This window comes from Glycine soja, chromosome 16, assembly GCF_004193775.1.
Source record: "Glycine soja cultivar W05 chromosome 16, ASM419377v2, whole genome shotgun sequence".
Lineage (NCBI taxonomy): Eukaryota > Viridiplantae > Streptophyta > Magnoliopsida > Fabales > Fabaceae > Glycine > Glycine soja.
In genome coordinates, this window is record NC_041017.1 from 30650478 (window position 1) to 30661956 (window position 11479).

The window sequence follows — 11479 nt, forward strand, 5'->3', positions numbered from 1 at the left end:
CTTTTACAAGTGATTTAATTACATTACAAGAGATACTAAATTTATTTAAGTGTTTATAATTAATTAATTAATATGAGGTGACGGTTTGTAGTGTTGATATCTATGTTTATTATTACGTATGCATAAATCTTATTTTAGATATGAATAATGAGTTTTAGAGTGTTTGTGTCAAGATGAGTGATAAGGTGGGTGAGTTTAGAAAGAGTAAGAGTGTAATTAGAAGGAATAGGAAGAGTCATAAACTCAACATAAGGAGATTCAAAAGTGAACCACATTCAAAACATTCTTATTTCACTCCCTTCTTCTTCTTCTTCTTCTTCTTCAAGAAAAACCTTTTATTGGAGAGTTTGAGACTTATATCTCCCTTGCTCAAGGAACTTTGTAGTTGTGCTTCTTTCAAGTTGTGGGTTGGTTTCAATGGTTAGAGACCCTTCTCTTTCCCCTCTCATTTTCTATTTTCATTTTCCTTCCATGAGCACTTTCGGAAGTTCATAAAAGTGCTCATTTTCAAGGTTTTGATGTGGTTTCTGTTGATTTTTGGGGTTTGGGTGGTGCAAATGATTTAGAGTTGTTGTGTGAATGGGAGAAAGCTTTTATCTTGAACCTAAAGTCTCCTTCTTTCATCTCAAAGCAAGTTCATTGAGTTTGGATAAGTAAGGGAAGCTTAAACCATCTTTAATCTATGTTTTGTAGTTGAATCACTATTTTGAGTTCATTAGATGCATTCTAAATGGATATTCATGTTAGGCATTGAATGTTTTCAATTGGAATTAATTGGAGGTCCATTAGAGGAAATCTAACAGCAAAAAATGCAACCTTGTAAACATGTCGTGCTTAAGCGTACCCAAGGTGACGCTTAAGCGTGGTAGGGGGATGGCTTAAAGCGTGAGGCTTAAGCATGGGTATCTATCAAATTTTCTTTTATGCATTTCAATCAAACTTCAATCTTAAATGTTCTTGATGTGTCTATGAACACTAAATAGAATGGAATTGAGTTGAATTCTCGTTATTCTCATGTAACTCACATTCATATGATGATGTTGGTGTTGGAGTATGAGAACTTGAATTGTGAAAAGTCTGATGAGGTTTGATGGACTATGTAAGAGTTCATGATTGGTGAATTGATGATGAATTGAATTAATATAATGATATTTGATGAATGAATTGACCATGGTGTATGGCATTTATTTTGAGTTGTCATAACATGCATGCATTGATGAATGTCATTGCATGTGAGTAGGCATTACCCACACTCATCCATTTTCAATAAAGTTGCACTTCTTCCGGAAGGTTAATTCAAGTATCTTTGAATAATCAAGAAAGTGACTATGTTAAGGGATGTACTTGGGTTAATATTGCTCAGGAGGCCAAATCTCCTTGGAGTAAAGTGTCAACATGACATATCTTAATACATAGACATGCGCACTTACATTTATAACTAAAGCACGAGGTGTTGTTTGACGAGTTGTGGATATGCCTTGATACTAAAAGTGTGAATGATTTCTATATTGCTTTTGAAATGAACTTATGGTATTTCTTCTACATGATATTTCTTTTTAAAATGAACTTATTCTTATATTTTTTGTTGAATTGTGATTATCATGTTATTTGACATAGGAGCATATATTTTGATATAGCTTTCGAGGAAAATGTAACTCATGATTGATGTGGACTTAGTGGTGTGGTTAGGGACAAAATTTGACCTTTAACCATTTATTTATCTATGTTTTGTCTTAGTGAAGACCAACTTAGGAATTAGAAATGATTATGGATTTATGTTGTATATATTTCCTCAAGGAGACCCTTGAGATTTGTCTTGGATATTCCTTTTGGTATTTGATATTGTAGTGCTCTTAGGTGCAAGTACTTTTGTGCTATATGACTTAAGAACCTTTATCTATGGTTAATTGATGACATACTTGGTATCATAAAAAATTCATACGCATTTTAATTTATTAAATTATTCAAGAGTTTTTTTTGTTAATGATCAAAGGTGAACCTTTCCCCATAAATAGTCTAGTATTTTTATGTAATAACATCTAAAGTCGTTACACTTTTCTTTGAAATTGACATTTTCGTATTAATCTTCATGAAACTTGTTTAAGTCTATTGTTGAAAATTCTTTCTAAACAACCACACCTTATGACAAAGTGAGTCATAATTATATATATATATATATATATATATATACATACACACAACTTCATCTTCATCAGCACCTTCAATTTTTTATATTTGGCCAATTATTTATTAAAATAAGAGAAATAAATTTAATTAGGAATATTTTGGTATAAAATTAATTAATATAAAAAACAATGAGTTAAGTCTTATAAAAAAACTAAACATCATTTTTAATTTGAGTTTTATAAATAGGATTGAAGAAAATATTTAATTATTTAGATCAGTATAGAGAGTTATTTCAGAAAATATTTTCTTCGTCTATTTTTAGTACAACCAATTTAAAAGTCTTGTTAGTACATCTATTTAGAAAATGTTTTTTAAATTAATTCTTTGTAGAACCGATTTTTTAAAAATTACAAAATTTTTCATATTGATTGAAATATTTAGTGCAATTAATCACAGACCAACATATCTCCCACAAACTACAAAGATATGTAACTCTCATATATTGAACTTATAAAACACAAAACTTTTAATACTAATGATGTGATAAAATCATTAGTTATCAATAGGGGTGGAAATGAGTCAAGTCAAGCCAAACTTTAGTAGGCTTGAGCTCGGCTTGAGTTGAATACTCAAAGCTTAAGCTTGGCTCATTATCAGTCATAAGCTTTTTTTTTTAAGGCTCGACTCGGCTTACATACTTGGCCTACAAGCCTATGTAAAAGTCTGTTTAAAGACGTCTTTAACCAATTAATTGTTTTAAAATCTAGTGAAATACTAACTAAAAAAAGAAACTTATAAAATTTCGTATTAGTAGTGTATAAATCCAAAAATAATTGATAAACAAAATCATATTGAATTCAAGTTATTAAAACACAAAGCATATCAAAAGAAAATGAAACAAAAGAGCATAATATTAAAAAATATATGGATTAGAGATGACTTATACTAATATAGCCAAATAAAAATATTTAAATTATCTTAAAATCTCTTTACAAAACATTCTTTTCTTTAGAAATATTAATCTGGTTATATTATCCTTTTAACTTAAGTTTTTTTCTTTTTGAAAATTTTTCACATGCAAGTAAACTCTCTAAGCATTTTATGTCATCTCATCCTATCATTCATAATGCCATAAAAATGGTATAGATAATGATTATTATTATTATTATTATTATTATTACTTAAACAAGTCGGCTTGTCAAGTTTAACAAACTTTTTTATAGTTTGGCTTTGACCTTTTTATCTAAAAAAAAACTTTTTAAAAAGTTTGAGTTTGACCTTTATAGTGAACAAGTCAAGCTGAGCCGAGCCTTAAATAGGCCGAGCCATAGGCCCTTGACAAGCGGCTCAGCTCATTTTCATCCGTAGTTATCAATCATTAAACATATCTTTTTAAATAGTTTTACTAAAAAAATTAGTAATTATTTTTATCCAAAAAATATATTTTTTTCAATTAATCAGTATTCTTATTTTCCTTGAATAAATAATAATCTATAGAGAGAAAGGTGCCTTTGATGGATGTCAACTTGCCCATTGTTTTTAGTTTCCAATTCCATGTTCTCAAGTCAACAACAATAATAAAAGAAGACACCAAGAAGTGAAAGCTCAAAGTTTCCGACTATGAACATCCCCACATAATGATGATGGTTATAGAATTAAGGAACACATGAAATAATAAGTTTGACTATTCTATTTCTACCCCTTCTATCCAAACCCAATCAAAGAAAGGCTACTTTACTGTTGCTGAACGAGAAATGGAAGCAAACGCATTAAGGCAATAATGAGTCCAGCGGCATACCCAGAAAGTGAAGAAGCCTTTGCAGCTGTTTCTGCGGATAATGATCACGAGTACTTTCAGCTTCGGAAAAGCACTTTAGCATAACCCCATCTTTTATTAGAAGCAATTATGAGTGTGATTGAGTACTGTAACCAACAATAATAATCACACAAACTTCGAAGATTTTTCCAATACCTATTTGCTGTCTCCACCATGCCACCCACTACCATTCATACTGTCATACCTTAGAATTTCATGTCTTATGCTTCTCCGCACATCGCCATCACCTCAAATAAATTTAATCCCAATAATTGGTGCACTGGAGCGCGATAACAATAAGAAAGAAACATATTTTAAATGAAATTCATCCATAAAGTAAGATTATCTTAACATTAGCCAGGTTAAAATATATTTTGAATTTAATGTTTATGTTTTGAATTTTATATTATTATTTAGGTAAAATTATAAATTTCATCTTTTATTTGTCTCATAATTTAATTTAATTTTAATCCTCTTATAATTAAATTTATAAAATTAATGTTCAATAAAAAAATAACACGTAATGCGATCAAGATAAATAATTTTTCAAAAATATTTTAGAGATTAAAATAATAAAATTGTATAAGATTGGAGATTAAATTTTTGTAAATTAAATTATAGAAAGATTAAATTTATAATTTTAAGATAAATAGGAGACTAAATTTATAATTTTATCTATTATTTAATTATAATTATTGTTTGAATTATTTTAAAAAAATTAAATTTATCATTTTTAATAGATTGTGATTGATTTAATTAATTAAAACTAGAGTATCAATAATTTAATTTCTAAAACAACTTCATCTCTTATTTTCATATACGGAATATTTGAGAAAGTAAAGTTATTATAGTATTAATCAATTAAAACTAAATTTATGGAAAATTAAAGAAAAAAATGAAGAATTACAAGTGGGGCCCATATGAAATATACTCCAACAATGATTCTCACGTGAGGGGGAGGAAGTTGAGCATGGTAACTAATCATGATGGGGATGATGCTGCTGGTGATGGCGTCCTTTGCGGGTATCAACGGCCGTTGACTCGTGCGAATCACAAACCTGAGTCTTAAACTTGCAACCGAATTTCCGGCCCAGCGACGCCCTCCAACCGCCGCCGGAGGCGGCAAACTTGTCAAACTTGGAAATGACTCTCTTCATAGAGGAACACTCGCGTTCCAGTTGATGCACGCGCGTCCTCATGCTATCCATGTCCAAGCGCAGCACCTGATTCTCCCTCACCGCCACGCGCCACGTGCCGTTCCGTTCCTGCACGTGCTCTAACCCTAATCCTTCTCCTCTGCCGTCCTCCGCTTCCCGCTCCAGCGCCGCTGATTGCCTTCCCGGTTCCGCGGCGGCCTCCGCCGCCATCAAAGTTCCGGCGATGGCTTGTCGCAGCTGAAGCTGCTCGAAGAACAGCACCTGAACCACCGCGCGCAGCGGAAGCCTCTCGTTTTGCGCCGCGTGCGTGCACGCCTCCAGCGTCAGCTTCTGACAGTCCAACAATCCGCAAATCTTCTCTCTCTCCTCTTCCAAAACCCACGGATGTGCCTGCAAAAGTGCAAATCAACACAAAATTCGCAACGTGAAATCGCAACGGAATCGGTAGTTCGGTACCTTGAGATACACATCGACGGCGCGGTAGAGACCGTCATCGAAGAGTCTGGCCTCGTCGGGAAGTGAGATGGCGAAATTGTAGAACTTCTCCGGCTTCAGATTCGCGTCGGAAGCTATCTCGGAGAGGTATCCGTCGATGAGCTTTCCGACGAGCATCAGCGCCGGCGACCTCGTCGCCGCCGCATCCTCCGTCTTCGTGGCGTTTCTTGCTTCCATACCTTCCAAAAAGTGACTCAAAATCCTCTCCACGCAATCGACGTCGTAAAGCGTTTCGTTCAGGTACGAGTAACTCGGCACGAGAAGGTCGTCGAGCGTGGCTTCTTCGAGTTGCAGCCCTATCTTCTTCTCCAGCGCGTCTCTGCAGGCTACGGAAGCGTTCAGTATGTTCGCCGCTCGCAACAATCCGAAGAGAAACCTCGTCGCCGTCGCGGCCTTCGAGGTCTTCTCCAGCGGAAGATTCGAAACCACCGTCTCCAGAAGCTCCTTCTGCTCCGCCTCCGTCGCAACGGAGGAGGAAGAAGACGACGACGACGGTAACGGTTTCCTATTCGATCTCGAAACTCCAGGAATGTACTTCTTAGCATAATACATCAAGCAAGTCTCAATAATCTCAGGACTCAGCTCCGCACTTCTCATCGCAAGAATCAATCGTTTAAACAGAGGCAAACGCAGAAGCGCCAGATCTTCAAACCAAGACTCACCGGCACCGGCGCCAACCTTTCTTCTTCCGTCACCGTCGAGTCCATTCCAGAGAACCTGTTTGGACACAGAAGTAGCGTCGCTGACCGGCCAGCCGAACAATGCAGGATCCGCTGAGGAAGCTCTGGAAACAACAGAATCAACGCACCTCTGCGTGATTCCGAGATTTTCCGCCATAGGCATCAAGGAGTCACACGATTTCAACGTCTTGACAGAGTCCTTGAGGTTCTTGAGCACGTGCTGCGATAGAAAGCCCTCTGTCTTGGAAACGAGGTTGTCCTCGGAGTAATCCTCGGTCATTTCGAGAAACTCCCCAGCGCACCGGAGCGCCGCCACATTGGACGGCGTCAGGTCGATCTTGACGCCGTAACAGAATTTTGCGGCCATCTCGAACGCCTCGGAGCCACCGGGGAAGCCCGTGAAGGTCACGTGACACTGCTCTTCAACGATTTCGTCTTCATCTTCTGTTTCTTGCTGCTGCTGCTGCTGTGGGACAGTGGAGTTAGACGCTGCCTCTTGCTGCGTAATTAGAAGGTGGAGCTTTCGGCTTTTTGACATCAGAGGAAACTGAAATAGGTATCAGAGACAAATTTTTCAGAGAATGAAGTACGGAATGTTGTCGTTACTGGAAGTGGAAATGGACCCATGTGTGTGAGAATTGAGAAATTTTGATTCTCTGTGTTTTGAGGCTTACCTTGTGGAGATGGAATGTCATGTCATCAACTTCCACCACAATGTCACTGGGCAATCCTGTTGTGCAGAACCTGCAGAGTAGAATTGCAACGAAAACATTTAAGAAACAATTCTTGAAGAAAATGGATTTATGAAAAGCTTAAAATCTAACCATGCTTGTCCTTTGGAGCTGGGTTTTTCTGCTGATGACATTTTTTTCTCTGTAAATGAAATGTATGATATGGTTTTGTTTTTCTTCAGGGTTTTTTCTGTGTGGGTTACTGGACAGACAGATCCATGAGTGTGAGAAGGGTGGGAATGATTTAAGGGAGAGTGGGAAACACTGAAAATTTTGCGACTGAAAGATTGGACGGATGCAGAATGTGGGGGGGATAATACCCAGAGTTGTTGTGGTAGTGTTGAAGGGTGGTGAAATGGACTTGACTTGCACTACCAATTGGAAAAAAAGAAAGGGAAGATGAGAATGAAAGAAATTGTTTGTTTGTGCTTTTTGTTGAGGATCTTTTTTTTGTTGAAAGAAAACAACAACAGATGAAACTCTAACAAAAGAAAATAAATATACAAAATAATAAAATAGGTGAAACAGAATGGAATCCACAAACTCAAAGCGGACAAATGGACCTTGATCAAATTCCTAAAAAGGGGATCATATTGGGTCGTTTTTCCCTCCTTTACCAAACCCTCTTTCTTTTTCTTTTCTATGAATCAGATCAGAATTTCATTCTCACATAATGTTTCTCTCTCTCTCTCTCTCTCTCTCTCTCTCATGACTTAAAAGGAAGTGTCTTCCATGAGCTTTTCTACTTAAAACCCTTGAAAAGACAATAATCACCTATTGGTCCTTATAGTATCTCTCTCATTGCTTGCCAACCAGTTTCTTGCACTTTGCGCAAATGATGTAATATTTTGTGGTAGTATTTTATAAATGCAATTCTCATTGTGACCTATTGACTGGGTTAGCTTAGTTTAATAAATCAATGATAATTAGCATTATGTTGCACTGAACGGATGATATACTACTGTATGTTCCATTGCAGTTATTAATGATCATAGGCTTCACAAGAGCAAGAAATTTATCAAATCTCTTTCTATTATAGTACTACCAGAAAATGAAATCAAATTTTAATCACTGTGATTAGTAATGTACGTTACTTTTGATCTGTCAATGTCATTGGCAAAGAATAAATCACAGTAACATCGTTCAAATTAGGGGCTAGTGAGTGTGCAACTAAGCAGTGGTCAATTTTAGTTGTTAGTCATTGAATTCAATTTGAAATTTTTGTGACCACCACCAGGCTCCAGCTCATAAACTCACTCGATCGGCTTTAATTGGTTCTAGATTTTCCTACTTTATCAAGTGGGCATACATATAAATAGTCATAAGTAGCAAATGGTATATAAAAAAGAAAGTTTGCTTCATATGAATCGCTAAATCATTATTGTTAAGATTTTTTAGTTTTGAAACTTTTAAAGTTTTCAGCTCTGGTCCCCTTGCTCTATCTTCTGGAAATGCCCCTCCCCCTACTCTTAGAACAAAAGAGATTATTTTTTATGTACCAAAAAAAAAAGAAGAGATTTTTGTTTTTTATTTTTTTAACGGAAAGAAGCTACCCCTTCATTTATGTTGGCATATCTGCCCTTTCATCCTTCCTTACTTAAAATTTATGGCTGCATTTAATAAGTAGACAGTCACTGTAAGATAAAGTATTGTAATTCTAATCACAAATTCAAAGTGAACGGAAGGTAGTATTTTTCAAATATTCAAACTGAGAGAGTCGAAAATGTGGACAAAATATCAAATCGTGTTGGAAGCTAGGACCGTCCAAGAAGAACGTCTAAGGGCGCAATATACTCAACAAAGGATGTGGAAAAGGTCAAATAAGCCCCACTTATACCCTACATGGGTTTCAAATGCATGTCTTTGAATGAACAAAGTTACTGGGAGGATAGACCAATTATTTGAGAATGTGGTTTACACTAATAGGTAATAGGGCATATATGTCTTTGATGCTGCTTTTAATTTCACGTGTTTGGTGGCTCACCATGAGAGGATTTGCACAAAAGAAGTCGTGTCATAGTGTCAATAATAATAATGCACCCTATTAGTCTGGCCATGCATTTGGGCGTTCTTAAAGGACAGTATAAAGACAAACCACCACAACCAAAATAACAAATTAAAGGGGATAATTACAAGACTCAGTTCAAAGTATATATAGCTCTTTTGATTAGGCAATGTGAGTTTTCCTTTCTTCCAAGTCTTAAACTATATGCTAATTGCTAGCTAGTTGTTTAGTTTATTAACTCCTTATGTAATTTTTTTCTAATTATTATTATATATATATATATATATATATATATTGTAAGATTTACTAGTAATTACTATTTTTTTACTGATGATTTTTATATTGATAATGAGTTCAAATCAAACTATTTTTTTTCTTATATTTAAAATTCCAAATGTCTCCCCTCTCCCTCGTTCACCAATTCCCGCCCTCCTCTTTCTCTCGCTCGAGGACATACACACATTTACGAAGAGTAGGTTAAAAAAGGGAGCACAGAACCATGATAAAAGATAAAATAATAATAATAATAATAATTAAATCCAAAAGTTATGTGCCAAGTTGAAGAACAAGCAGCACAAGAACAGAGGAAACTATTCTTTATTAATTGAACCATAAACATAAAAAAGCATGCAGTTATGTGGGTTAGTTTAACTTGACCACCCCTACGTTACATCATTATACACTACGAAATAATATATACTAGTATCAATAAAATTTATTATTATTATAAAATACTCGTAATATAGATGTACCATGTCTATTAATAGCTTAATTTTTAATAAATAAAACATACATTAACAAAAACAAGCTTAAGGGAACTTTTGGATAACCCAAAGATTTTTATTAAGAGACCAAGTGTTAGCACAAAAAATCCATACTTAGCATAAAAAAAACAAAACAAGCTAAAGGATCAACATCCTTTTCATTAACATAAGATTGTTTTCGTAGTTATTATGTCAGCAAAACCTAGGAGCAACATAAGAGGACATCCAAATCTTTTTCTCTCTTTCTCTCCTCAGCATATCCCACCATCAAGCTAAAATATTTATTGCAGACCATCCACTGCGATTGCTTCAAGAATTCGAGGATTCCCATTATCTGCATGAAACACTAAACAACACTTAGAAAAAAGTAAATTTCATCTTTATAAGACACTTTAGCACATTTAGCGAGTTACTTAGTCAAGGTTTTCCTTGCTCTAAACTATTTAGTTATATATATATATATATATATATATATATATATATATATATATATATATATATATATATATATATATATATATATATATATATATATATATATATCAATTAATCTTGTCACTTAAATCAACTATTTGTAGGGTTCAGGTGTCCTATTCATAATTCTTCAATGATATACATTCTCATTTATGTCTCAAGATAGTACAGTACAATATACTTTGCTAGCCAAGTCTAAGCTTATTAAACTCTTCTTAGTTTATCGTTCCTTTCGTACAAATCACTTTGCTTTATTCAATAACCAAAAGAAAAGAAGGCTAATGTTCTCTATTACACCATATGCATCAATTTAAAGATAAGTTGATATAATCACAACTTTTTTTAATTTAGCGCGTATTTGGATTGACTTCGATTACACATATTTAACTATAAAATCCACGTCAAATCTTCAAAAATGATGCAAAACTAGCTACTTCAAGATGCTTGCTTCAAAGCAACACGCTCTCCTCTTCCTCCAAACGCGTAACCAAACATGCTGTTAAAAAATTTTCCTGCATATCTCCAACAATCAAACAACATAGTTATACCTTGGGGTGGAGTAGTACTTGATTTTGTTGGTTCCTGAGTAGGTCTTGGTATGACAAGGCCAGGCCATGAGCGACACATACAATGATTTCCCTCCTCTATGCTATTATAAACATTGCTCAAGTGATTGCCACATCCACCCCAGGTATATTTCCCACACCTCCGACACAACACCTTAAAACACATGATTATGCTTCTGGAACCCTGAAAATCGAGTTATTTTTATATTTTCTAATGAGCTATGCCTCACATACAAATTATTTAAATGTGATACAATACTTCCTGAACTTAGAATAGAAGAGAGATATATATATATTAGTGTTGGCACTTAGAAAACATCGATACCATTTTCTTGTGTTGCTTAAGGTAGTAACGCCCTAGCATAGTGAGTACAACTCTATTTTTGAGTTTGGAGCTTTTACCACTCCACTCTTGGATGGGTTTTGAACACTTCAAGGAACAAAGATTGGAGTCATATATTGCGTCGCGAAATCACAATACTGGGACAAAATTGGTCGAAACAACTAGCTTTCACGCGTTTGGTTTTTGTAATTTGGCGATATGTTTTTGAAATTGATGGACAATACGAAATTTTTCTACGAAACATGATGTAATGGTCTTAGCTTTGTTTCATTCCTTAACCTTTTTCTTATATTGCTGATTAATTTATTAATCAACCAATAG

General features: G+C 34.8%; 1 protein-coding gene and 1 long non-coding RNA gene across 2 annotated transcripts; both read right to left on the bottom strand.

The window, feature by feature from the left end:
* Positions 1-4724: 4724 nt before the first annotated feature.
* LOC114390543 (BTB/POZ domain-containing protein At5g66560-like) lies at positions 4725-7754 on the bottom strand. The gene is made up of 4 exons (XM_028351295.1): positions 7100-7754; positions 6950-7019; positions 5557-6822; positions 4725-5490 (listed from the first exon to the last, which is right to left on the bottom strand). The coding sequence occupies exons 1-4, from the start codon at positions 7138-7140 to the stop codon at positions 4921-4923; spliced, it is 1947 nt and encodes a 648-aa protein (XP_028207096.1). The 5' UTR covers positions 7141-7754; the 3' UTR covers positions 4725-4920.
* A 2066-nt stretch (positions 7755-9820) lies between these two features.
* On the bottom strand, positions 9821-11111 carry LOC114389259. Its single transcript, XR_003661734.1, has 2 exons — positions 10798-11111; positions 9821-10109 (listed from the first exon to the last, which is right to left on the bottom strand). It is a non-coding gene; the product is annotated as an uncharacterized LOC114389259 (long non-coding RNA).
* Between the last annotated feature and the right edge of the window lie 368 nt (positions 11112-11479).